The sequence below is a fragment of the Akebia trifoliata genome, chromosome 3 (assembly GCF_017979445.1).
Source record: "Akebia trifoliata isolate Shusen 1 chromosome 3, ASM1797944v1, whole genome shotgun sequence".
In the NCBI taxonomy this organism is placed as follows: Eukaryota; Viridiplantae; Streptophyta; class Magnoliopsida; order Ranunculales; family Lardizabalaceae; genus Akebia; species Akebia trifoliata.
In genome coordinates, this window is record NC_141377.1 from 57,539,128 (window position 1) to 57,566,860 (window position 27,733).

At 33.8% G+C, this 27,733-nt stretch overlaps 2 protein-coding genes across 9 annotated transcripts in view; both read right to left on the reverse strand.

Moving 5' to 3' along the window:
• The window catches only part of LOC147408306 (uncharacterized), a 41,587-nt gene extending 18,393 nt beyond the window's left edge, over positions 1-23,194 (reverse strand). For 4 of the 8 annotated variants that reach the window (XR_015177037.1, XR_015177034.1, XR_015177035.1 and 1 more), the window contains exon 1: positions 12,552-15,225. Coding sequence is in view for 3 of the 8 variants with exons in the window: in XM_086437224.1 (XP_086293350.1) it covers positions 10,753-10,820; positions 20,794-23,017 (2,292 nt within the window). In the remaining 5 variants the exon portion in view is untranslated. Of the gene's footprint in view, positions 1-5,115; positions 10,821-12,551; positions 15,229-20,793 lie in introns of those variants that run through there. The other 4 variants (XM_086437224.1, XR_015177036.1, XM_086437223.1 and 1 more) reach the window with 4 other exon arrangements.
• Positions 1-27,733, reverse strand: part of LOC147408304 (uncharacterized) — a 109,453-nt gene that overhangs the window by 73,280 nt on the left and 8,440 nt on the right. The gene's annotated exons all lie outside the window — the stretch shown is intronic.

A 27,733-nucleotide genomic window follows, 5' to 3' on the forward strand; every position in this document is an offset into this window, starting at 1 on the left:
GAAAAATTGTGAACCGTCCATTTTTTGTAAACCATTTTTGATGGGGTTAGAAGTTTTGGAATGGGCTGATTTTTGGTGATGATGATCTCCTCACCGTAGAGATCATCCTCACCAAAAATCAGCTCATTCCAAGACCTCTAACTCATGTTTTGAAAAATGTGTTTGCCAAAATGTTCGCCAAACTGTTGGCCATTGAACGCTACCCATATATATATATATATATATATATATGCAAGATTGTCACTCTAAACCCGAGAAATCATCACTTGAAAAACCTATAATCTAGTAATTTATAATTTGAGAAATTTCTCTAATTTCAATACTTGGTGTGCTATGAAAAAAATGGTACAAGAAAGATAGATACTAACAAGTCCTAGCATATATGCATAGTTACCACCATACTTCAAAATATCGTATCATATAAGAATATATTGACCAAGACAGATAGGAAACATTGACCCTGAATGAAACTTTCAAATGTTGATATCTATCAAGTTTTTCTTTTCCTATTTTGATTTTTTTCCCCAAGAAGGCAAAGACATGGCAAAGGCTACCAACATAATACCACGAATAAATAAAAAAAAGAAAGGAAAAGAAAAGGAAAAAAAAAAAGAAGATAAACTAGAAGCCACTCAGTTTTCACATAAAAATGTTGGTGCTTAACGCTTAACCAATTTCCCCTCTTAATTTAGGATCAGAATATGGCTGACAAAACAAAGAAAGAGATTTTGTTTGGGAATTTTGACCCCAAATGGTAATGTCTGGAAAGGAGTTGAGATTATAAAAAGATTTGACAGAAAACTTCATGTCCTTAGTAACTTTCCAAACTGGAAATATGTCAATCTAGATCTGAGAAATCCATTCAATTAGTCACAATCATTGAAACTTCTTCTAAAATCCAAATCTCATGAAATCATTTCAAGTAACCTGTTCTCATCGTGTCATGTGGTAGGGATGTTCGGATCGAAGTAGATTTGGTATCTATCCAATAAAGTATCGGATCGGGATTTTATTGGGTCTCAATATTAAGATCTAGATCCAATCCATAAACAATCGGATCGGGTCCGGATTGGGTAAACAAAAACTAAATAAACTATTATACATATTTCAACAAATATATAATATAATTATATACTTACTAACGTATTATTGGATCGGGATATGGTTGATCTAGATTCAGATCCAATCCAATAACGTATCGGATCCTTATAGGAATCCAATTCAAACTTAGAATCGAACCAAACCGATAGTTTTGGCTGGTTCAGTTTGAAAAAGTTCCGATTCAATTTTGGGTTACAAAATTGTAGAACTAATCAATCGGTTCTCCTCGGTTCAAGGCTTTATAGAGTCAAACCAAATCGAGAATGAACTCTTATAAAATAAATAAATTTCTTATGTATTGGAGTATGAAGAACTCATTGTCTAGGTTGATCATACAATTTTGAAGAGAAACTACCAAAATTTTGTGAGATTTTTAAAATAGGGGTTGCAAAAAAATTTTAGAATAATTTGAGTTTAATTAAATATTTTAATAATTTTTATATTTCGCAATTCAAAATCTTTTTGAGAACATCTTTATAATAAAACCCAATGATAGACCCTGTTGAGTTACAATTTTGTGGGGTATAAATGTTCCCCCCAACTATAATTTTTTGGGATCTATATTAGCCTATTTTTCAATAATATTGCTCTAACTTTATTATCTTTTCTCTTTTACCCTTTAACCCTAAAGAGGATGTTAGTGCCTATGTGTAATGGCCATATCATCTTTCACCTAGAGTTAGGTGTAAGCTCGTCCCGGAGTTACCCTGGAGCACCCATGTAATAGTATGTAAGGCTCGCTATGAAGCCATGTCAACCCTCGTACCAGGGCATATTTGTTAGTTTAGAGGTACATGTCAGCTTCGTGCCAGGGCACACTTGTTAGCTTAGTGGCATTTTTGTAATAAGGGAGTATGACCGGCCTCCACTTTTGATGTTTCCTTCTGGAAACCTAGGAAAAACTAGCATCCTCTTTCTAGGAAGGGTGTCTAGTGCTATCACAATCCCCAGTCTACACCCACGTTGTTGAATCCCTAAAGCTTAGCTCCGTGGAAGTCCCGCGTGTCATAGAATCATATATTACTTGTAACGCACTTTATTGCTTTTGTAACGCGTTACCCCGTTTAATCAATATTATATCAACAAAATTGCCTCCGAGCTTTACCTCGTGTTGCCTCATTTACTTGTTTTCTTACTACTTGTGTGTGGTGTACGATCATTTTACAAGTTTGCAAGTGGATTTCACCCCTTGTGCCGCATGACCTCGCTTCGAAAGAATACAACCGTGACAGTTGGTATCAGAGCTACAGTTGGAATTTCAACCATGTTGGTTCAGGTTCACGTTGGTTTTATCCCCAGTTTCCATTTAGTTCACGCGAACGATGGCAAGAGGAACTGCAAGTACTGCGGACCAATCCTCTTCAAACACACCACCACCACGTACAAACAAGGAACGCATCGAGACATTAGAAGATAAGATGGCCATGCTATCCGATTTCGTTGATGGTATTGCCCAATTAGATGGTCGACAACACACGCTGGAAGAAGAATCCGTGACCTTCAGAGCTAGAGTGACTGACCTCAAGGAAGATACCCAAGGAAACGTAACCGCCTTACAGGAACAAATTACGGAACTCACTACGAAGGTAGGTCTCCTGGTCTGAGCCGTCGCTAATGATCGGCTTACCAGTAGTGATGCTTCTCCCTCGCGCTTGCGAGTACCCGAGCCACGCACCTTCGATGGTGTTCGCAATGCGAAAGAACTCGAGAATTTCCTATTCGACATGGAGCAGTACTTCCGTGCAGCTCGTCCGGATTCAGAAGAGATAAAAGTAACAACTGCTTCTATGTATCTTGCAAGTGACACCAAACTATGGTGGTGAACAAAGTACACCGAGATGGAAAGTAGCCAATGTTCCATCGATACATAGGAAGACCTCAAGAAAAAATTGAAGCACTAGTTCTTACTAGAGAACGTGAAGTTCATTGCCCGCAGAAAGTCGAGGCAATTCCAACATACAGGTACAGTTCACGAGTACATCAAGCACTTTTCCGCCTTGATGCTTGATATCCATAACATGTCAAAGAAAGACATGTTGTTCTCATTCCAAGAAGGACTCAAGCCTTGGGTTCAGACAGAACTCCAACGGCAACATGTGGAAGATCTCATGTCTGCAATTGCAGTTGCTGAGCGATTGACTGATTATACTCCCACGAAAGGGAGCCAGAATAGTATACACCCTCAATCGAAGAGTTACTACCAGCAACCTGAGTACACAAAGAAGTTCTTGAATGGCAAGAATGGAGGGCATAGAAATAGTTCCAGTCCGGGATCCTCACAGAACTCCTCTTCTTCACGGAATAGAAGTACCTCGCCAATCAAGCGTCGTCACAAGCATGAATTTTGAGATTGGAGAAAGTCAGAATTTTGTAGACTTTCTCGAATTTTTGTAAAAAATAGAAAAAAAGTGAAACCTTAGATGAAAAATCGACTGCAATAAAATAATTGGCAATTAATAAAGAAACATCTAATTTCACAAAATAATTAGATGTTTCGATTCCTTTTTAAAAGTATTTCGATTTTTTTGGGTTGACTCGTGTCCATTAATTGTTTAATCGGAACATCGTTACAAGTTATTTAAGTGACAAATTAAAAATGCAAATAATATCGTTTAATCTACTCGAACTTACTAATTTGTTCTCAAAATAACAAGTCTGAAATACTTCCGCTGGTCAAATAGATTTACGATACATACATATATATATATATATATATATATATATATATAAATGATGATATTGGTAACTTAAGATTGGCAAGAATTGAATACAAGAATCAGTAGAATTCTAATTTTTAGTATTAATTTAGAGTTTTCTTAGTTATCCACTCATGGCCAAGTGTAATTCTCTTTCTAGCAATTTTCCAATGGCTTGCAATTAAACATGTCTTAGTAAATTATTTATTGTTTGTTTTTGACAAAATACTATATATAACTGAATAACTCAATCGATCTGGTGTTTCAACTCGATACATTTTCGAAATGGCTCAAGTTGATGAGTTGACTCCATGATTTAGCAATTAGACATAACAAGTTGATTTGATCTAGTTTTGGGACCAAGTCACCTCGAAATCCAATTGAGTCAAGAACAACTCGGTCGATTTTTGAATCAATCCACAAATTCTGAAAATGACTCGATTGACTTTTGAGTCAATCCACGAATTCTGAAATTGATTATGTAGGTAACATGTATGTCTATTTTTATAGATGGCATTCTCTTGTTAGTCATTAATCAAGGGTTTTGAGTCAATACACAAATTCTGAAACTAAGTCGGTAGGTGTCTGTAAAATTATAACATGTGGAGATTCTTTGTCTGTAAAATTAGATCAATTTTTTGTGGTAAAGTAACTTCTCTTACACATATTGACACATTTAGTTGTTGAATTAGTTTATTATTACTATTGTCATTAATATATATATATATTTTTCCAATTCACTATTCTTTTTTTTTATAGTTAGGTATCCAGAGTTCTCAATCTTATATCTAACTAAAATTCTTTTAGAAAAAGAATGCAGAAGAGAAAAGAAAAAAAGAAAAACACCCACAAACATGACAAGTGGAAATTTTAGGAAATTTTAACTGGGTCACCTGTACGTCTTTGACTCCATTTGAGAGTTAAGCTTGAAATAGGCTTGCATGTTGGTTTGGCTTGATTTTTATATAGAAGAGTGTATAAATCACAAGAGAAACAGAAAACTTGCATTGGAAAACGTGCATCATCAAGAAGACTAAACCCTTGTTAACAATTCAGAATGCGGCAAAAATTCTGATATGTAAAAAATTGGTCACCATTCAAATTGTATTGCAAAAATCCAGTCTAAAATTCGATAAATGACTAATATACAGCATATGCTTCATATGTGTACAATCCACCTTATTTCAAAAATTCAAAAACTAAAAGTTCAGTAATATGATAGTGATACTAATAGTGATGGTGATGCTAAAATTGGTGATATTAATGGTGACAGTGACGGTAATAATGATAGTGGTGATGATGAGGGCAATGAGGTTATTGTTCCATTGGGTTATAAAAGAAGACCAAAATCAAAGGATGAATCATCAATTTGAAAAATTAAGGTGTAATCTCAAATATATGTAGAGGGTCATGTCATTATTATTATTTTTTTTTTATAGATAAAAGATACATTTGTCACATAAAAAGGGATTCCTCCAAAATTTTAAACATGGCTGATTCAAAGTCTACTTGTGTTACACGGCACAACTTACAAGTTTACACTATGCAACAAACAAGTTCCAGTAGCATTTTTTCAACACAGTTTTATAAAAATTCATTAAAAAAATAAAAAATAAGGTATTTTATTTGTTTCTAACTTAAAACACGTGAATTATTCAAAACAATTCAATAATCTGGAGAATAATATTTTTATTGAAAAAAAATGAAAATTTTCGTGAATTTTTCAAGAATTAAACAGGAGATTGCTGCTAACAAGGGTCTAAACATGGGTGGAAATTTGAACCTCCTTAAACCATGATGTAGAGTTGTTTAAGAATGCTCACAAGCCAAATGACATAATCAGGTATCATAGATATCAAAAATGTATGTGTACCTAATAACAACACTGTAATATAAGACCCTCAAAACTTTATCCAATTAAAATAGAAGAATTGACTACAAAATTTCTTTAAAAAAAATACTTAACCTCCCATCAATGTCCAAATCAAGTGTTCCATTTCCACATAATTTCTAGCATCCAACTGTTTAAAAACATACTCAAAATAAACATAAATAGAACACCGTTAAATTGTACATGATGAGAATCCAGAGTCAACAAACAATAATAACTTGCATCACAGTTGAGAATGTTAAGGTTATCACATTCTCTCCTTCCTTCAGATTCAAGGCCAGAAAAAGAAAAACTCATCCCAAAGCAGATAGCAATACCTCAATATGAGATTCCAACTGGGTCACCTGTACGTCTTTAAAAGAGAGGCTAATACCCAAGACAGGATTAAGTTAGAGAAAACAGATAGCAACACCTCAATATTAAATGTAATAACAAGACTTGTTTAATCAATTTAAATTTTTATGAATAAGATTTGATGATAATGATAATGTAGAATCTCTTTTATACATAAAATAGAACTTGACCATGTTAATCAAATTTTCCAAAATACATAAGTGAATATGTGATTACCCAGCCAGAATGGTCTCTAAAACAATGGGAATAACTCACACGGTCACATTTCCAACAATTACTAAAAGAAAATTAATATCTTGACTAAGTTTCCTATCTGGCAGAGGGCCATCCACTTAAAATTGATTCTCAATCTAGTTTACATATGTCAAGGTTAACCTTTCAAACAATATCTCACTGGAGATATTCATGAGGATGTCACTAGGAAATTTAGGACTGTCAGTGGACCGGGCTGGGCCGGGTTTTTTTAGTCAAAAAATTAGGCCGGAAAACAACCCAAGTCCAAGGCCGTTCCAACTATAGCCTAATCCACCTGCATTCAGGCCATTTTCGGACTGGGCCAAAACTATTTCTAACTTCTTTCATTGTACAGAAAACACATCAAATAGTTCAAAAAAATAACATATTATATAGCACATTGCAACAATAATATTTTAAGGGTGTAATAGTAATTTAAAAGAAACAATGAATAAATAGTTGGATAGATGATTTCACAAACCTACCCCTTTACTGTGACTGTTGCACCTTGCAAGTTGCAACAATAATGTATCAAGAGCAGCATAGTAATAACAATACAATATAATTTACTAGGAACTATGGAGAATGGGCCAGGCCACCCACTGGGCCTAAATGCAATACCAAATCCATCCCTATAATGAAACGGGCTTAGCCCGGTCCGATAACTAAATGAGCTTAGTTGTTAGACACAAACCCGATCTATTGATGGTCCAATTAGGAATAGTGTCGGGTAACGAAAGTGGAGTTACCTGCAGGAGTGTTATGTGACTGATGTATTAATTGATTGGATCAATTGTTACAAAACTGAAGAAAACTTTTAAAATTTCATTTGAAACACCCATGTCAGTTGGCACAGAGAACTAAAAGGGTTTCTACAAGGGCTCCTGCCCAGACTCATCAAACAATTGTCCATTCAAGTTCAAATAATCAAACAAAATTGAGTACAAGGATTTAACGGGAAAATTCCAAATAGTATTAAACATAAAAAAAGAAGGTTGCCCACAAGAGCAAACTGGTATTCCCCTGTAAACATCAATAGGAACCTGATCAGAAGCATAAGGTAATAAGAAGCAATAATAAAGAGATGCGGAACCAACTCATCATTTTCCCTCTTCTTACAAATTTGGGGGTCCAACTCAAAACCAATTGGCAATGACGGGGGCTTATAAGGAGAGAGACAAGACAAGGGAGTGTCTGATGTGGGACTAAACTCAACACACCCCTGCACATATGGGACACACGGACTGGGCCAAAGCACATGTAGATATGAACTGGATGACATGGAGAGAAGTCCGCTTAGAAACCATGATAAATTTGGGGGACCAACTCAAAACCAATTGGCAATGAGTGGAGAGGCTCAGGAGCTTATAAGGAGAGAGACAAGGCAATGAGTGTCCGATGTGGGACTAAACTCAACACCCCTTTCATTCAGGTTTGGGACTGAAAAATGTAATACCTTTTTTTTTTCTATCAGAATGAATACTATAAATAAATAGATGGAAAAAGAGAGCGAGCTTATGGAATTCTGGTACTAGAGACACCAGTGTTTGAAAAAGGTGTGTGCATAGAAGCCTGCCTCAAGGCTTAAGCTTAACATGCATATTTATTTTTTAAATTTATTAGCATCATTAAAGCCTTATCTTGAAAATTTGGGGCTACTGAAAGAATAAAATGTGGGATCACGAGTCTTATGTATCACACCTTGATGACTATTTTCTTTCCTTGTAGCTTCTAGTTTAGTTGTTCCAGAGAGTACTCATTTGCTTGGTGATGGAATATTTTGTATACATGTATTGTGGTTGAGGTTGCTGAAATAAGACCCTACTCAACTTTTCTTTAATGTTTTATCCACTTTTACCATTTTCTTTCATTATTAATAGAACCTGATATGGAACCAAGTAGCTTATAAATATTAGTTGTGTTCCCTAACTAGGTTCACGAAGTGTTGGATATCATTTTCTCTTCCTCCTTAAATAATTCATAAATCGATTCATTTCCATTCTATCTTCCTTACTACCATTTTCATTCTTGAATCCTACATTATTAATAGATGTCATAGACAAGTGGTATATTTTCTTTCAATTTTTAGTAGAGAAAGAAACCTATAATTATCTCATTAATTATATTTTTAATGGTGTTAAACAATTTGACCGTATCCAACGATATTTGATGTAATAACTTTTCTAAATATCTTATGACGAGGAACGGGTTACTACATATGATTCCAGATCAAAAGATCATGGGTTGGACTCCACAGTAGCTAGTCCTGTTTAACAAATGCGTAGCTATCCTCAAATGTACATAGACACATCAATGAAACATCTCTGTAGTTGAATTGAATTATGTAGACAACAGCCCCAATGAAAATAAAAATTATAATCACAACTGAAAGAGTAAATGTAACTTAAAGCCGACATAAGGACGAGTTGGTAGCAAGAAAGATCCAACCCAGGAAAACCTACATTAAAATATATAATAAACCAAACTAAACTATCAACATGTAATAAACTAAGCTATCAACATGTAGCAAAATTTTACGATAGCGTTGCCCTAGCTTTGCGACAATAATCTACTCTACAATATACAAATTATTAAGATCCATGGACCTAACTCAACCTCAAAACAATGGTCATAAGGTGAGGGTTGCCTTCTCCTTATATACCACACAGATTGGGTTCCCGCAGGAGATGTGAGACTATCGTTCTAACACAAATATTACAAACTAACCTTCTTCTTCTTCACTCCTTGTTTTAGGTTGTTTTGAATTGAGAGGTCAAGAGAGAGTAGAATTTGGATATTTATTAACTTGAAATCAATAAATATTGATTAAAAGAATTTACGATTGATAGAATTCACATAAATTTAAATTACAAAAATAACTCTTAGTACTTGGTAGAAATATTTGTTCACAAAAAATATATCTCATCAAAGATACATTTACGTGTATATAAAAATTACAAGAACAATCCTCATCAAAGGGATATTTTTGTAAATTCATATACATGTTTTTGTAATTTGAATATTTTTTTTAATGAGGCCAAATGACTTAAAACTGTTTCCACATTTTATTTTAACTAGAAATCGTTGCAAAACTTTTATATTGCAAATTAACCAAACACGAAATATGGTTTCACAAGAGATCTCCCTGTAGCAACCAAGCAATTATAAATTTTTCATTGCAAAAGATAGCTTACTTTTTTTACTTCATCCCCACCCCGGCCCACATACACACCTGAAGTTAAGACTGTTTTTCAAAACTAGGTTCAAGACCGCTCCTCTGGCCTGAACTACTGCTCATTACTAGGCTCAAATGAAAGGGTGTGAGTAGGGGTGTTAATTGAGCCCGTTGGCCGCCCGATAAAACAAGGGTTAGGGTCTCCATATGAAACCTGCAAGGATAGATCCAGACTCAATAATTTTCAGCCTGTCAATTCAGGTTGGACTATGGCCTAATAGTGCCAAACCCGGCCAGATCTAGCGCTCTATTATATATTTAGGAAAATTTAATAAAATAGTTAATTAGATAAATATTTTTCTAATAAAAGTAGAATATATTATATAATTGTAATTTAACTTTTATTTATAATAATTATAGCTTAATAAGTCACTAATTACAAATTCGATCGGATAATCTTCAAATACATAAAACAAATTATGAAAAAAAAAAAAAAAACTCTTTTCATTTAAAATATACATTGAATTCTAGTCATTTTATTTAGTTCAAACCCGACCTAAGTCAAGCCCGAGCCCATTAAGGTTGGGCTAAGACTTAGTTGACTTAGGCCTAATAGGTGTATAGAGCAGCCCGCCTATTTAGGGTTGGGTGGGGACTCAATTGAACCCGGCCTGAACCATCTTATTAATGCTCTAAATGACTTGACCGAATGTACATACACCTAAATAACTTGACCGAATTTTATTGACTTTGATGATACTTTCAGAATGTCATACTAGTCATATCCAATTTCTTTGAAGAGCCAATGTGAAGGACAATTCACCTAAGACAATTGGCCTTGAATGTTTCTTAAAAGCATACTTATAATCGTGATTTTTCAAAATTCATGCAACTCTGGCAACTCAAACTTGATCTCGACCGACTGACATGGATGCTACCACAGATAACTCATCCGATATTTTTGGAAATATTGAAACTGTGGAGTCTGAAATGGGTGCCACAGAAAGTTCAATGCCCACTTTTTCTACTAATAAAATTTGTTGTATAAGGCCAGAAAATAATCTTTAGCAAAAATAGCTTCAAAAAAGAGAATATAAACCACCTGTACAATGGAATTTGTTTTTGGATTTTTCTACTACTAAAATTGTAAAATGAAACTCACCAATCTTCTTTAGATCACCATATCCCCCTCCCCATTTCACATGTTTCTATAAAAACAAATTGGCTTTCTATAGATTCACAAAGAGCAAAGAATATTTCTTTTTCAAATATAGTAGTTGAGCATGCTTACCCAATGGCAACTAACTCATTTGTTCTTTAGAGGTCCACATCTTTCTTAAGAGGACTTGATCCATATCATTTCTGCTACCTACAAATTACAGAAGTTCAATATTATTGACAAAAACCTACCAAAGAATGTGATACTTGTAAAAAAAATTCATTTGACTCAAAATTTGATTTTGCGGAGAGTTTCCTTATTCTATTTGACAATGGAAAAACATAAAATCCACTATGTTTGTCATTTACATACAAATTAAGAACTATACTTCACTTGAGACCCTAAATACTAAAAGCATGGTATCTAAGTACGTTTACAAGGCAAACACTGAAATTTTGATGGGCAACAAATCACTCATGACAACATCTCTAAATACACAAAGAAGGAAATGAAGTCAGATCACTAAACCAATAAACCTGCAAAAGCCGAGTATTAAATCCACACAAGTAGTTTGAAAAATATAAACAAACAACCCAAGATTTTGCTCAAATACCAGCCCAACTGATCTGAATAACAGAAAATTCGATAACCAATGAAAACCATACCAGATTGAGTGAAATTACACCTATCATCATAAAAGTGGTGAAATGACGGAAAAAGTAGAAACACCCAAAACTAAAACTCCACAATTAAAAATACCAAAAAACCCATATCTTGTAGTGAATTACTGATTGGTACGGCCATTTCACTTCTAATGCCATTAAAATAAGTAGTGAACAAAGATTATGTCATGAATCAAGGCTTCCTTTTTTTTTCCTTGTTGTTTTCCACCTATGGGGTGATAAGTTATGGCAGTGTGCATCAACAACTTTCCCAACAGGACCACATAGCATCACTTCCACTTCCAACTCTTTATACAGCCACTGATCTCAAATTGAAAAAATAAGTTTGGCTAGTAAAAAAAAATAGAGTTTAGTACCCATTACTACATTAGGTGCTTTGCCATAAAATTATACAACCTTTACACAAGAAGGTTGGAAAAAATAATAAAAAAGAACACAGAAATTAAACATTTCTATTCAAGGACCAGAATTATCCGCCATTTTGTGAAATCTTTAATTCATTCATCACGAACAAAGGTAACTAGTAATTTGTTATTCGTTTTAGTATGTATTTAAGGTGTTTCATGAACTTAGGTTTCCTAAAAGCCTGAAATTCATTCATAGGGATATGCCACAATTTCGGTTTAGACTTTGATGTTGGACAAGCTTAGATTGGAAGATAGGAACAAGTTGTAGACAACGGATGCTATTAATTATTTGATGAAGTAGGATGAATGAATGACGTAATTAGGGATAGGTAGGTATAACCGTTGAGATTGCTGGTTATCAAAAAAAAAAAACAGTTGAGGTTGCTAGATTTTAATGGGTTTGATATTAAAGGATTATGAAATGGAGTTCAGCCATATGATGCTACAGCAGTGCACATATATCTAGGGCTCAAAATCAGATTTATCCATTTTCTTTTGGACGTCTTAGTCCATCCCACTTTCAGTTCAATCTGAAGTCCACCACACCAGTTCAATCTGATATCATGATTCATGAAAGGATGTGGCAGTTTTTTACACCGGCTGTATACTTGACACAAACCTCATTCATTATCAGAAATTTTTTGGGCCAAAAATGCAGTGCAAAGGAAACAACATGTGGAGAAAACACAAAAGTAAGATGATTGAGATATTAACACACTTACGCCTTAAAACATTATCATGGAAATTATTATCATCGTGAACAAAAAAATTCTAGCAGAAATAACTTAAAATTAAAACATTTACTACTTAAAATGACTTGCGAAGTACTACCTCAACATTGAGTATCTTACCTTTACTTTAGCCCTCTGGCAAGAATTTACGAAGTATCTCCATATGCTCATGATTTGATCCATCCCTTACAAGCAAATTCATCACCATAGCCGTGGTGTCTGTATTTGCTGAGAAGCCCCTCTCAACCATGTCATTGAGAAAATGCGTTGCCTTAGGGATAGCATTATTTTGGATCAATCCTTGAACCATGATATTGAATGTAACATCTTCTAGAATAGAGCCCTTCTTTTCCATTGCCATGAACAAATCTTCAGCTTCTTTCAACATTCCTCCCTTAAGAAAACCTTTGAGCATTGTGGCATATGTTATAGTGTCAGGTCGAAGATCTTTGGTTGAAAGATTGCAAAAGAATTCCTTTGCCGCATTTATGTTCCCAGTTTTGCATAAATTATCAATAATGATGTTGTAAGTTACAATATTAGTTTTCAATCCATTGTTTTCCATCTCATTAAATAGTTTCATTGCCTCGGAATGGTAATTGTTTGTCCACAACCCATCCAACAATGTATTGTATGTGAAGATATCCGGAATTTGGCCATGAGTTTGCATCTCATTGAAAAGCTCTTGAGCTTCCACAACTCTCCCAACCTTGCACAACCCATCCATAAGTGTGTTGTAGGTAATTGTGTTGGGAGTCAATCCCTTGCGATGCATATCTTCACAAAGTTGCTTGGCCTTGTCCAATTTCCTATCCTTGGAATAGCCATTAATCAAAATGTTATAGCTATAAACATTAGGTTCATGACCACTACTCATCATTGAATCAAAAACATATTTTGCCTCTGTCATATGGCCTTGCAAACAATATCCATACATCAACGTACTGTACGTGACTATGTTGGGCTTTTCGTCTCTTTGAATCATCCATTCCAATAGTTGATGTGCTTCTTTGGCCTTCCCTTCTTTGCAAAGAGCATCCACTAGTATATTCATTATGAATACATTTGGGGAGATTTTGCAATCTAGCATTTCATTGAATAACCTTGTTGCTTCTTTCCCTTGACCTGAACTGTATAGTCCATGAATCAAAGAGCTGTATGTGGCAACATTGGGATCAACACCTCTTTGAGACATTATTTCTAATACATCAAGTGCTTCTTTAGTCCTCCCATCTTTGCAAAGACCATCTATCAGAATGCTGAAGGTTACTACATTAGGCATGACTCCACCATTCACCATGCCATTGAAAAAGCTTGCAGCTTCTGTCCACCGACCAAAACTGCATAGACCATGAATTAAAGAGTTGTATGTGGCAACATTGGGCTCAACACCTCTTTGAGACATTATTTCTAATACATCTAGTGCTTCTTTAGTCCTCCCATCTTTGCAAAGACCATCGATCAGAATGTTGAAGGTTACTACATTAGGCTTGACTCCACCGTTCACCATGCCATTGAAAAAGCTTGCAGCTTCTGTCCACCGGCCAAAACTGCATAGACCATGAATTAAAGAGCTATAAGTGACGACATCTGGTACGATGTCTTTGTCAATCATTTCTTGAAAGAGGTTCAGAGCATCATTTACCCGGCTCTCCTTACAAAGTCTGTCAACAATGGTACTATACAAGAATTTATCAGGCTTCCATTTTCCTTTCTCCATCCCTTGGATTAACCTAAGGGCCCCATTAACATCCCCACTCTTGCAAAGTCCATTAACTATCGTACCATAAGTAATTTCATTGTGTGGATACCCATTCTCCACTATTTTGTTAAACAACTCCATCCCTTGAGTTACTTTATCCTCCTTAAAGAAACCATTAAGCAGAATATTCAAAGTCACGGAAGTTGGTTCGAACCCACGTTTGAGAATGTTTCCAAAAACAGCAAAACTGATATCCATCCGACCCAAGTTGCAGTAACAATTTATCAATATGTTAAATGTACAAAGATCAGGTTGGATTTGTACAGAATTATTCATCATATTGGTAAACATAGATAACACAGTAGAATACTGTTTCATCTTGGAGATGGCCCCAAACAATTGATTAAAAGAGAAAAGCGAAGGCATGGGTCGCGTTTGAACCAAACGATCGAACAAACCCAATGCCTCATCAAACCCTAGGGTTCCAGTTTTATATTTCTCTCTTACCATATTTTCCAAATGGGACTTAATGTGGTAGGGATTTGAGTGTGGTGGTTTTGTAGAATAGAAGAAGAAGGGAGAGACAGAGAGTGTACCAAGCTTTTGATGAATCAAAATGGCAGTAACTTCTGTTGTCCATTTCATGACTGAATCTCTTCGTAACATCATCCTTACAAAATCGGAAACACACATTGGACTGGATACTCATGTTTTATTCTCTTGATCTTGCGTATCCCGAAGCAAATGACCTACGATTCTGTGTCGAGGTGTAATTATGCGTTCATCAATGTTCGATGGGTGCCTATCGATCATATGTACAAAAATTCAGTCCCACCAACTATCACAAAAACATAAAAGATTCACTACTATGGTATACTGAGTACAAATATTTATATGAGAAAATTTTATTCAATAGATACCTACCAATTCAACGGAAACATGTTCAGTAAGTAGCTATCGACAATAACATGTAAAAAATCTTCCAATCATTTGATCTAAAATCATCATGTCGGAGGATTTAATAATGATTTTTTCATTTTTCTTAGGGATTAAATATTTAAAAAATAAGAAAACAAAAATTAATCTTCATTGACTCAATTTCTCACAAAATACAAAAGATGTACGAAAAGAGAGAGAGAGAGTTGAAGAGAAGAAAAATAAGTAGTGTATTTGATCAGTGGATTTTAGATAAACAATTGTAGCATTTTCTTTGGTAGGTTATGATAGATGTAAAGAATACATCTGTAAGGGTAAATCATTATTTATGGTGGATATTATTCGGTAGATGAATATTTTTGTTGTAAAGAGCACATTCGATAGGTTATAGAGGATATTATAATTTATGTTTTGACATTAATTGAGTACATTGAGCATTTTAGGTATGTGTAAATGACATCATCCTCTTATAACTCATACTTTGTGTCATCTTGACTACCATGAATACTGGATAGACTTGTAAGTGTTAAATTGTATTGCACAAGATAAATTATTTAACTCGATTTATAATTACTAGAATTTACCCTTGCTCGTCACCATGAACATCTTCTTTAGGATTAATGAGATAGATGAGGAAAGACAATAAAATTAAAAGGATAATTATTAGAGTAGTAGTAGTGAAAAAACAATAAAGCTAGAGAAGTATTTTTGGAAAGAAAAGTAATGGAAGAACAATAAAATTTAAAGTTATCTTCAAGATTCATAATAAAATTAAATTCCAACACCTCTTTAGGTGGGATAATAAAAGTAATGGGATTAACTGTTGTTTTTATTGTATAAATTTAATAAATAAGTTGGATTAAAAGATGTTGAATTATCCCACAAAAAGAAAAACAAAAAACTAACTTATTACAAATTATATAATGAGAATCATGCTCTACAATTAACTAATGTAATTATGAGAGTCAATTCTCTACAATTGCAGTTATATTTATTTTTAATAATTATTTTTTGTAAAAGAATTTTTAATAGAATTCTTACGGGTCAATAACCTTAGATAAAGATTCTGTGGGACAAAACCAATAAACCGGAATTATCAATCATGAAGCATTTTTATCTACAATAAATTTACAAATTAATGAATTTTGAATTTTGTTTTTACTGAAATTTTGCATTTGGAAAAAAATATATCAAAATTTCACTGTTAAAATTGGTACTGCCTGAGATAAAATAACAAATAATCCTATCTAGTAATTAAAATTAAAATAACCGATTTACTATTTTTGGACATTGTGGACTACACCTATCTTTGAAGGGTATACAAGTAAATAATGAATGTAACAATACAAAGTAAATAATCATGAAATTGGATATATTATCAAATATTAAAAGTAATGTTGGTTCAGTACATTTTTCAAAATGTTTGGCCATTTTTGTAAAACTGTTCATTTTAGAGACCTTTTATTGTCACACCAACTTTTACTATGAGCACCCCAAGATGTGTGCTAATTCTTCTTCAATGTCATGTGAATTGGTGAGCTCTTAGTAAAAGTTGGTGCGGCAATAGGAGGTCTCTCATTTTAATTTGTTTTTCACTCTCATCATGCTTGAATTTGAGGGGAAAAGCAACAAACATAAGGTAAAAATAATCACACATTATTTATTTGATGAAGTGCATCTTACATTATATGGGAATTAAAAAGTGTGAACCATTTATTCCATTTCATTTGCTTGATTTATCTTTTTATATATCACAATAAAATTGCCATTTTTGATAATGAAATAGAAGAAATGAAATTGTTATAGTTGAAGGCACACATTGTTTTCTTCTTTTAATAGTAATGAAAAAATAATTTAAATAATTTGGAATTAGCAAGTTTTTTAATAGAAAATCTTATATTGATTAACATTTATTTCTTGTGCATATGAGTTTTTTGATTTACACATTCAAAATCTATGATTTGATAACGGAAATTGGAGAAAGTCAAAAAATTGCAGGTTAGTCGTTTCAACTTATTTGTTGCACCTAGTCATAGTCATAAAATTTGTCGAATTTTCGTAATATTTTTTTTTTAAATAAAACAGCGAAAGGGGAGGGGATAAGATGCAACATACAAGTTACAGTAGCATTTTTTTTTGACAAAGTATTATAAAAATTTGTTAAAAACAAAAAAAATGTAATTTAATCTTTTCCAACTTAAAAAACATGAATTATTCAAAATAGTTCAATAATCTAAAGAATAATACCTTCATTGAAAAAAAAAATGAAAAATTCGTGAATTTTTCAAGAATTAAACGGGAGATTGCTGCTAACAAAGGTCTAAACATGGGTGGAAATTTGGCTCTCCTTAAACCATGATCTAGAGTTGTTTTCGAATGCTCACAAGCCAATGACATAATCAGGTATCATAAATGTCAAAAATGCATGTTTAACTAATAAAAACACTGTAATATAAGACCCACAAACCTTATCCAATTAAACTAGAAGAATTGACTACAAAATTTCTCTAAAAAAAAAAACACTTACCTCCCATCAATGTCCAAAACAAGTGTTCCATTTCCACATAATTTCTATCATCCAACTGTTTAAAAACATGCTCAAAATAAACATAAATAGAACACCGTTAAATTGTACATGATGAGAATCCAGAGTCAACAAACAATAATAACAAGCATGGCAGTTGAGAATGTAAAGGTTATCACATTCTCTCCTTCCTTCAGATTCAAGGCCGGAAAAAGAAAAACTCATCCCAAAGCAGATAGCAATACCTCAATATGAGATTCTAACTGGATCACCTGTACGTCTTTAAAAGAGAGGCTAATACCGAAGACAGGATTAAGTTAGAGAAAACAGATAGCAACACCTCAATATTAAATGTAATAACAAGACTTGTTTAATCAAATTTAAATTTTATGAATAAGATTCGATGATAATGATAATGTAGAATCTATTTTATACATAAAATAGAACTTGACCATTTTAATCTATTTTTCCAAAATACATAAATGAATATGTGATTACCAATGCAGAAGGGTCTCTGGCAGAGGGCCATCCACTTAAAATTGATTATCAATCTCATCACTGTTCCACTAGTTGATATATGTCAAGGTTAACCTTTCAAACAATATCTCACTAGAGAGATTCACGAGGTGTCACTAGGAAATTTAGGGCTGTCAGTGGACTGGGCTGGGCCGGGTTTTTTTTAGTCAAAAAATTAGGCCGGAAAACAACCCAAGTCCAAGGCCGTTCCAACTATAGCCTAATCCACCTACATTCGGGCCATTTTCGGACCTGGGCCAAAACTATTTCTAACTTCTTTCATTGTACAGAAAACACATCAAATAGTTCAAAAAATAACATATTAAATAGCACATTGTAACAGTAATGTTTTAAGGGTGTAATAGTAATTTACAAGAAACAAGGAATAAATAGTTGGATAGATAATTTTACAAACCTACCCCTTTACTGTTGCAAATTGCAACAATAATGTATTAAGGGCAGCATAGTATTTACAATACAATATAATTTACTAGGAACTATGGAGAATGGGCCGGGCCACCCACTGGGCCTAAATGCAATGCCAAATCCATCCCTATAATGAAATGGGCTTAGCCCGGTCCGATAACTAAATGAGCTTAGTTGTTAGACCCAAACCCAATCCATTGATAGTCCTACTAGGAATAGTGTTGGGTAACTAAAGTGGAGACACCTACAGGAGTGTTAATGTGACTGATGTGTATTACTTGATTAGATCAATTGTCACAAAACTAAAGAAAACACCCACGTCAGTTGCCACAGAGAACTAAAAGAGTTTCTAAAAAGGGCTCATGCCCAGACTCATCAAACAATTGTCCATTCAAGTTCAAATAATCAAACAAAATTGAGTACAAGGACTTAATGGGAAAATTCCAAATAGTATTAAACAAAAAAAAAGAAGGTTACGCACAAGAGTAAACTGGTATTCCTTTAAAAACATCAATAGGAACCTGATCAGAAGCATAAGGTAATAAGAAGCACTAATAAAGAGATGCGGAAGAGTGAGAGAGAGAGAGAGAGAAGCATTAAAATTTACAATTTAAAACTTGGGTTTAAAAATCCTCACTTGAGAGAGGGAAGAAGTTGTTAGAGCAACCTTTTCCCTCCTCCTTTTACAAATTTGGGGGTCCAACTCAAAACCAATTGGCAAAGAGTGGGGCATATAAGGAGAGAGACAAGACAAGTGAGTGTCTGATGTGGGACTAAACTCAACACACCCCTGCACATGTGGGACAGACGGAATGGGACAAAGCACATGTAGATATGAACTGGGTGACGTGGAGAGAAGTCTGCTCTGATACCATGATAAATTTGGGGCCCGACTCAAAACCAATTGGCAATGAGTGGAGAGGCTCAAGAGCTTATAAGGAGAGAGACAAGGCAATGAGTGCCCGATGTGGGACTAAACTCAACACCCCTTTTTTTTGGGTTTGGGACTGAAAAATGTAATACCTTTTTTTTTTTTCTTTCAGAACTATAAATAAATAGATGGGAAAAGAGAGCTAGTTTATGGAATTCTGGTACTAGAGACACCAGTGTTTGAAAAAGGTGTGTGCATAGAGGCGTGCCTCAAGGCTTAAGCTTAACATGCATACTTATTTTTTAAATTTATTAGCATCATTAAAGACTTATTTTGAAAATTTGGGGTCTACTGAAAGAATAAAATGTGGGATCACGAGTCTTATGTATCACACCTTGATAACTATTTTCTTTCCTAGTAGCTTCTAGTGTACTTGTTCTAGAGAATACTCATTTGATTTGTGATGGAATATTTTGTATACATGTATTGTGGTTGAGGTTGCTGAATTAAGTCCCTACATAACTTTTCTTTAATGTCTTATCCACTTTTAACATTTTCTATCATTATTAATAGAACCTGATAATGAAATGATATCCAATACTTCAAGAACCTAGTTAGGGAACACAACTAATATTTATAAGATACTTTTTTTTTGATAAAAAAAAAGTATCTTATAAATATTAGTTGTGTTCCCTAACTAGGTTCTCGAAGTATTGGATATCATTTTCTCTTCCTCCTTCAATAATTCTTGAATCGTTTCATTTCCATTGTATCATCCTTACTACCATTTTCATTTTTGAATCCTACATTATTAATAGATGATGTAGACAAGTGGTATATTTTCTTTCAATTTTTAGTAGAGAAACAATCCTATAATTATCTCATTAATTATGTTTTTAATGGTGTTAAACAATTTGACTCAAAATGTCTCAAGACGAGGAACGGGTTACTGCATATGATTTCAGATCAAAATATCATGGGTTGGACTCCACGGTAGCTAGTCCTCTTTAACAAATGCGCAGCTATCCTCAAATGTATATAAAAACATCAACGAAACATCTCTGTAGTTGAATTGAATTATGTAGACAACAGCTCCAATGAAAATAAAAATTATAATCACAACTGAAAGAGTAATTTTCTTCGGTAGGTTATGGTGGATGGGAACAGTACATTTGTAAGGGTAAAATCATTACATGTATATAAAAATTACAAGAACACTCCTCATCAAAGGGATATTTTTGTAAATTCATTTACATGTTTTTGTAATTTGAATAGTTTTTTCAATGAGGCCAAATAACTTAAAACTGTTTCCACATTTTATTTAACAAGAAGTCATTGCAAAAATTGACTATCTTACCTTTACTGTAGCCCTCTAGCAAGAATTTACGAAGTATCTCCATATGCTCATGATCTGATCCATCCCTTACAAGCAAATTCACCACCATAGCCGTGGTGTCTACATTTGCTGAGAAGCCCCTCTCAACCATTTCATTGAGAAAATGCGTTGCCTTAGGAATAGCATTATTTTGGATCAATCCTTGAACCATGATATTGAATGTAACATCATCTGGAATAGAGCCCTTCTTTTCCATTGTCATGAATAAATCTTCAGCTTCTTTCAACATTCCTCCCTTAAGAAAACCTTTGAGCATTGTGGCATATGTTATAGTGTCAGGTCGAAGATCTTTGGTTGAAAGATTGCAAAAGAATTCCTTTGCCGCATTTATGTTCCCAGTTTTGCATAAATGATCAGTAATGATTTTGTAAGTTACAATATCAGTTTTCAATCCATTGTTTTCCATCTCATTAAATAGTTTCATTGCCTCGGAAAAGTAATTGTTTGTCCACAACCCATCCAACAATGTATTGTATGTGAAGATATCCGGAATTTGGCCATGAGTTTGCATCTCATTGAAAAGCTCTTGAGCTTCCACAACTCTCCCAACCTTGCACAACCCATCCATAACTGTGCTGTAGGTAATTGTGTTGGGAGTCAATCCCTTGCGATGCATATCTTCACAAAGTTGCTTGGCCTCGTCCAATTTCCTATCCTTGGAATAGCCATTAATCAAAATGTTATAGCTATAAACATTAGGTTCATGACCACTACTCACCATTGAATCAAAAACATATTTTGCCTCTGTCATATGGCCTTGCAGACAATATCCATCCATCATCGTATTGTATGTGACTATGTTGGGCTTTTCACCTCTTTGAATCATCCATTCCAATAGTTTATGTGCTTCTTTGGCCTTCCCTTCTTTGCAAAGAGCACCCACTAGTATATTCATTATGACTACATTCAGGGAGATGTTGCAATCTAGCATTTCATTGAATAACCTTGTTGCTTCTTTCCCTTGACCTGAACTGTATAGTCCATGAATCAAAGAGCTGTATGTGGCAACATTGGGCTCAACACCTCTTTGAGACATTATTTCTAATACATCAAGTGCTTCTTTAGTCCTCCCATCTTTGCAAAGACCATCTATCAGAATGTTGAAGGTTACTACATTAGGCATGACTCCACCGTTCACCATGCCATTGAAAAAGCTTGCAGCTTCTGTCCACCGACCAAAACTGCATAGACCATGAATTAAAGAGTTGTATGTGGCAACATTGGGCTCAACACCTTTTTGAGACATTATTTCTAATACATTGAGTGCTTCCTTAGTCCTCCCATCTTTGCAAAGACCATCTATCAGAATGTTGAAGGTTACTACATTAGGCATGACTCCACTGTTCACCATGCCATTGAAAAAGCTTGCAGCCTCTGTCCACCGACCAAAACTGGATAGACCATGAATTAAAGAGCTATAAGTGACGACATTTGGCATGATGTCTTTGTCAATCATTTCTTGAAAGAGGTTCAGAGCATCATTTACCCGGCTCTCCTTACAAAGTCTGTCAACAATAGTACTATACATGAATTTATTAGGCTTCCATTTTCCTTTCTCCATCTCTCGGATTAACCTAAGAGCCCCATTAATATCCCCACTCTTGCAAAGTCCATCAACTATCGTACCATAAGTAATTTCATCGTATGGATGCCCATTCTCCACTATTTTGTTAAACAACTCCATCCCTTGAGTTACTTTATCCTCCTTAAAGAAACCCTTAAGCAGAATAGTGAAAGTTACGCAATTTGGTTCGAACCCACGTTTGAGAATGTTTCCAAAAAAAGCAAAACTGATATCCATCCGACCCAAGTTGCAGTAACAATTTATCAATATGTTAAATGTAAAAAAATCAGGTTGGATTTCTACACAATTATTCATCATATCGGTAAACATAGATAAGACAGTAGAATACTGTTTCATCTTGGAGATGGCTCCAAACAATTGATTAAAAGAGAGAATGGAAGGCATGGGTCGCATTTGAACCAAACGATCGAACAAACCCAATGCCTCATCAAACCCTAGGGTTCCAGTTTTACACTTCTCTCTTACTATATTTTCCAAATGGGACTTAATGTGGTAGGGATTTGAGTGTGGTGGTTTTGTAGAATAGAAGAAGAAGAACAAGGGAGAGACAGAGAGTGTACCAAGCTTTTGATGAATCAAAATGGCAGCAACATTTCTTGAACATTTCATGACTGAATCTCTTCGTAACATTACCCTTACAAAATCGGAAAAACAGAACAAAAAGTCACCCGCATTGAAAAAAAATAATTGAATACTTGATATTCAATCTCTTGACCATTTTCAAACAATTATGATCCTGCGTATCCCGAAGCAAATGACCTACGATTCGGTGATGCTGCGTACGGGTGCTTCAAAAAATCATCATTCTTTCTATGATGTTCGTAGTAAAATTAAATCCCCATCCCTCTTTACGTGGGATATTAAAAAAAAATAAAAAATAAAAAATTAACTTATTACATTACAAATTATATAAGGAGAGATTAATTCTTGCTTGTAGGTTCCCATTGTGCCTGGACTTGAGTTCTATAAGTGGTTTCACAATTTTATTTCAAATAGAATGTGCTGTAATTAGTATTTTGGGCACGTTAGGAAAGTGAATCGTGTTAAAATCTATTGATTGGACATCTCTTACTTCAAGAGAAAAAAAAAAAAAAAGAGGTTGGGGTTGGGGGCATTTTGTCGGAGTATTAATTAGGGGTGCAACTTGGTTCGGCTGGGGTCAAATTGGAATCAAATTGACACAGTCGATTCCTCTAAATAAGAATCAGAACCAAATCAATTTCCATTGGAACCAACCCAACCCAAGTCGAACTAAAGTCAATTTGATTCGATTCTATTTTATAGATTGTCAATATTCTATAAATTGTAAGTAATATTTTTTAATGAAAAAACAAATATATAAGAAAAATAAAATTTCATACAATAATCTCATATATATATATATATATATATATATATATATATATGGGTGGCATTCTTTCGAAAAAAATCCTAGCCAACATTCTAGAAAAAGCATTTTGTCTTATATGAGTTAAAATTTTTTGAATGGGCTGATTTTTTGTGAGGATGGTCTCTATGATGAGAAAATCATCATCACAAAAAATCAGTAAATTCTGAAAATTTTAACCCTAGTTTATAAGATGAAGAATCGTGAATCGTCAATTTTTACCGTTAGTTTGTAACCACTTTTAATGGGGTTAGAAGTTACAGAATTAGCTGATTTTTTGTGAGGATGATCTACTGACTATAGAAATCATCATAAAAAAAAAAAAAAACAAATCATTTTGAAACTTTTTAGCCATATAAGACAAAACTTTGTCTAGGCAATATATATATATATATTGCATAGGGGTTCAGTCCTCAATTTGGTTTGATTCTATATAAGTTTGATTCAAGAACCGAACCAAATTGATCGGTTCTCTATTTTCGTAACCTGGAATCGAACTACAACTTGTTCCAAATCGAACTAAACCTTCCTAAAGCTATTGGTTTGAACCAGGCCAACTTGCACGTCTAGTATTAATTACATTTATTTTATTAAGTTACACTAATAAGTGGTATGTACAAACGCTCAAGTATGAAAAGAGTTTATTTTAATTTAAAATATTGAGTAAAGGGTATTTGAAGATTACATAGTAAAAAAAGAATTTTGTAATTTTCAAAACTAAACAACGTGATTAGGAGGACATGGATTAATAATTTTATTGGGGTTTTATCAAAATCATCCCAATTATATTATTAAATTTAAGTATAAAAGTGTTGGCATTTATGGCCACTTGAATTTTGGTGTCAATCACTTTTATTCCCCCTTCTCCCATTACAAATTATAACAGTAAGGAAGATGTAGTTACTTAACTACAACATAACATGATTTGGTGCCTTTATACACTTTAATATGATACAACATAATTACTTAACTGCATGACTTAATCCGAAATAGAATGATTGGTCGTAATAATGAATATAAAAAAAAAATCCCGCTCTTTGTGTTAGATGGCCTCCTCCCCCATGTTTGTTGGATGGTCTAAATGTATTTTAAAAATAAAGAGAGAGAGAGAGAGGATTAGGATCGGGATTTTAAAAGCCATGTCAACATCAAGATAATATTGATTCATCCAATGAATCTTAGATTTTTTTTTTAATATTATCATAAATATAAATAAAGGTGTTTTGTGGAAAGAGTAGAGTCCAATTGGTTATCCATCTATTCAATTTTTAAGTGGGCCCACCTTGTTATTAGGAACGGATCCTCTATAGTAGGAGTTCCTTGTAGCTCTCTGTGGTACCTTTATAAAAGTCCATAAAACACAATAATCAAAAAAAAAATCATTGAATCCTCTTGGATTCATTATTTAGATCAAATTGTCAATAACAACAACAACAACAACAAAAAAATTAATAATACATATATATATATATATATATATATATATATATATATATATAGGGAGCAGTTCGACAACCCTAAAGTTTGCCAAGTTTTATGCCAAATATTTTTTGTAAATCACCTTTGATGGGGTTAGAAGTTTTAGAATAGGCTGATTTTTATTTATTTTTTATTTTTTATTTATTTTTTATTTTTTATTTATTTATTATTATTATTTTTTTTTTTTGAGGATGATCTCTATGGTGAAGAGATCATCCTCACAAAAAATCAGCTCATTTTGAAACTTCTAACCCTAGTTTACAAGTTGAAGAATCGTGGACCGTCCAATTTTTGTAAATCACTTTTGATGGGGTTAGAAGTTTTGGAATAGGCTGATTTTTGGTGAGGTTGATCTCCTCGTCATAGAGATCATCCTCACAAAAAATCAGCTCATTCCAAAGCTTCTAACCCATATTTTGAAAAATGTTTGGCACCAAACTTGGCAAACTTTAGAGCTGCTGAACCGTCCCCATATATATATATATAGAGTCCCGTTCAATGGCGAACATTTTGGCAAAACATTTTTCAAAACATGGGTTAGAGGTTTTGGAATGAGCTGATTTTTGGTGAGGATGATCTCTATAGTGAGGAGATCATCCTCACCAAAAATCAGCCCATTCCTAAACTTCTAGCCCCAATTTACAAGTTGAAAAATCGTGGACCGTCCATTTTTTGTAAACTATTTTTGATCGGGTTAGAAGTTTTGGAATGGGCTGATTTTTGGTGATGATGATCTCCTCACCGTAGAGATCATTCTCACCAAAAATCAGCCCATTCCAAAACTTCTAACCCATGTTTTGAAAAATGTGTTTGCCAAAATGTTTGCCATTGAACGCTACCCATATATATATGAGGACGGTTCAACAGCCCTAAAGTTTGCCAAGTTTGGTGCCAAACATTTTTAAAAATATGGGTTAGAAGCTTTGCAATGAGCTGATTTTTTGTGGGGATGATCTCTATGATGAGGAGATCATCCTCACAAAAAATCAGCCTATTCCAAAACTTCTAACCCCATCAAAAGTGATTTACAAAAATTGGATGGTCCACGATTCTTCAACTTGTAAACTAGGGTTAGAAGTTTCAAAATGAGCTGATTTTTTGTGAGGATGATCTCTTCACCATAGAGATCATCCTCACCAAAAATCGGCCTATTCCAAAGCTTCTAACCCCATCAAAAGTGATTTATAAAAAATGTTTGGCACCAAACTTGGCAAACTTTAGGGCTGCCGAACCGCTCCCTATATATATATATATATACACACACACATTTAGAGCTTTTAAATTTTAATGAACCAAGGTCGTTCTCTAGATGATCTGGCACACTGTCAATCGTTGGTTAGTGTTATAGGGAACTCGCGTTGCAGAAGATCTGCTCCCCTTGTTATTATCAAAGTAAGTTGAATAAACATTTTGTTTCCCCAGCTCGAAAAAACCTCGAAACTAAGAGATATTTACGAAAATGTGACCAACTTTTGACAAGTCTACGATTCCCACTCATTGTTATTTGTTCATTAGGTTGTTCACGTCTTGGTTAAAATAAACAATGAGCCAGAATTGTAAATTCATCAAAGTCGGTTCATGAAATGGTAATTTACCCCGAACTAAACTACATATCTTCTGAGAGAACATATATTACGGTCACACCACCTTATTCATCAGAAACAAAACAAGGAAATTATTATGATCTATTGGGTATGGAAATCAATTCTATATTTTTGATAATCACATACTGCAGGTAGTCATTTCGCCTTATTTGTTGCACATAGTTACAAACTTTCTCGAATTTTTGTAAAAAAAATAGAAAAAAGGTGAAACCTTGGATGTAAAATTGAAAGTAATAAAATAATTGTCAATTAATAGAGAAACGTCTAATTTCACAAATTAATAGGTGATTTTTTTTCTCAATTCTTTTTTAAAAGTATTTCGATTTTTTTGGGGTTGACTCATGCCCATTAATTGTTTAATCCGAACTTGGTTACTAGCTATTAAAGTGACAGAATGAAAATGCAAACCATATCGTTTAATCCGCTTGCTTTCAAAATAGCAAGTGTGAAATACTTCCGCTGGTCAAATAGATTTACGATACAATACAAATAAAAATAGTTGATTTTTAATTTTATTTTTTATAAATAATGATATTGGTAACTTGAGACTAGCAAGAATTGAATACAAGAATTAGTAGAATTCTAATATTTACTATTAATTTAGAGTTTTCTTAGTTATCGTTTTATGGCCAAGTGTAATTCTTTTTCTAGCAATTCTCCAATCAAATGATTTTCCAATGGCTTGCAATTAAACATGTCTTAGTAAAATATTTATTATTTGTTCTTGACAAAATATTATATATAATTGAATAACTCAATCGAGCTTTTGTTCCAACTCGATACATTTTCAAGATGGCTCAAGTTGATGAGTTGACTACATGATTTAACAAATTGACGTAGCAAGTTGATTTGACCTAATTTTGGGACCAAGTCACC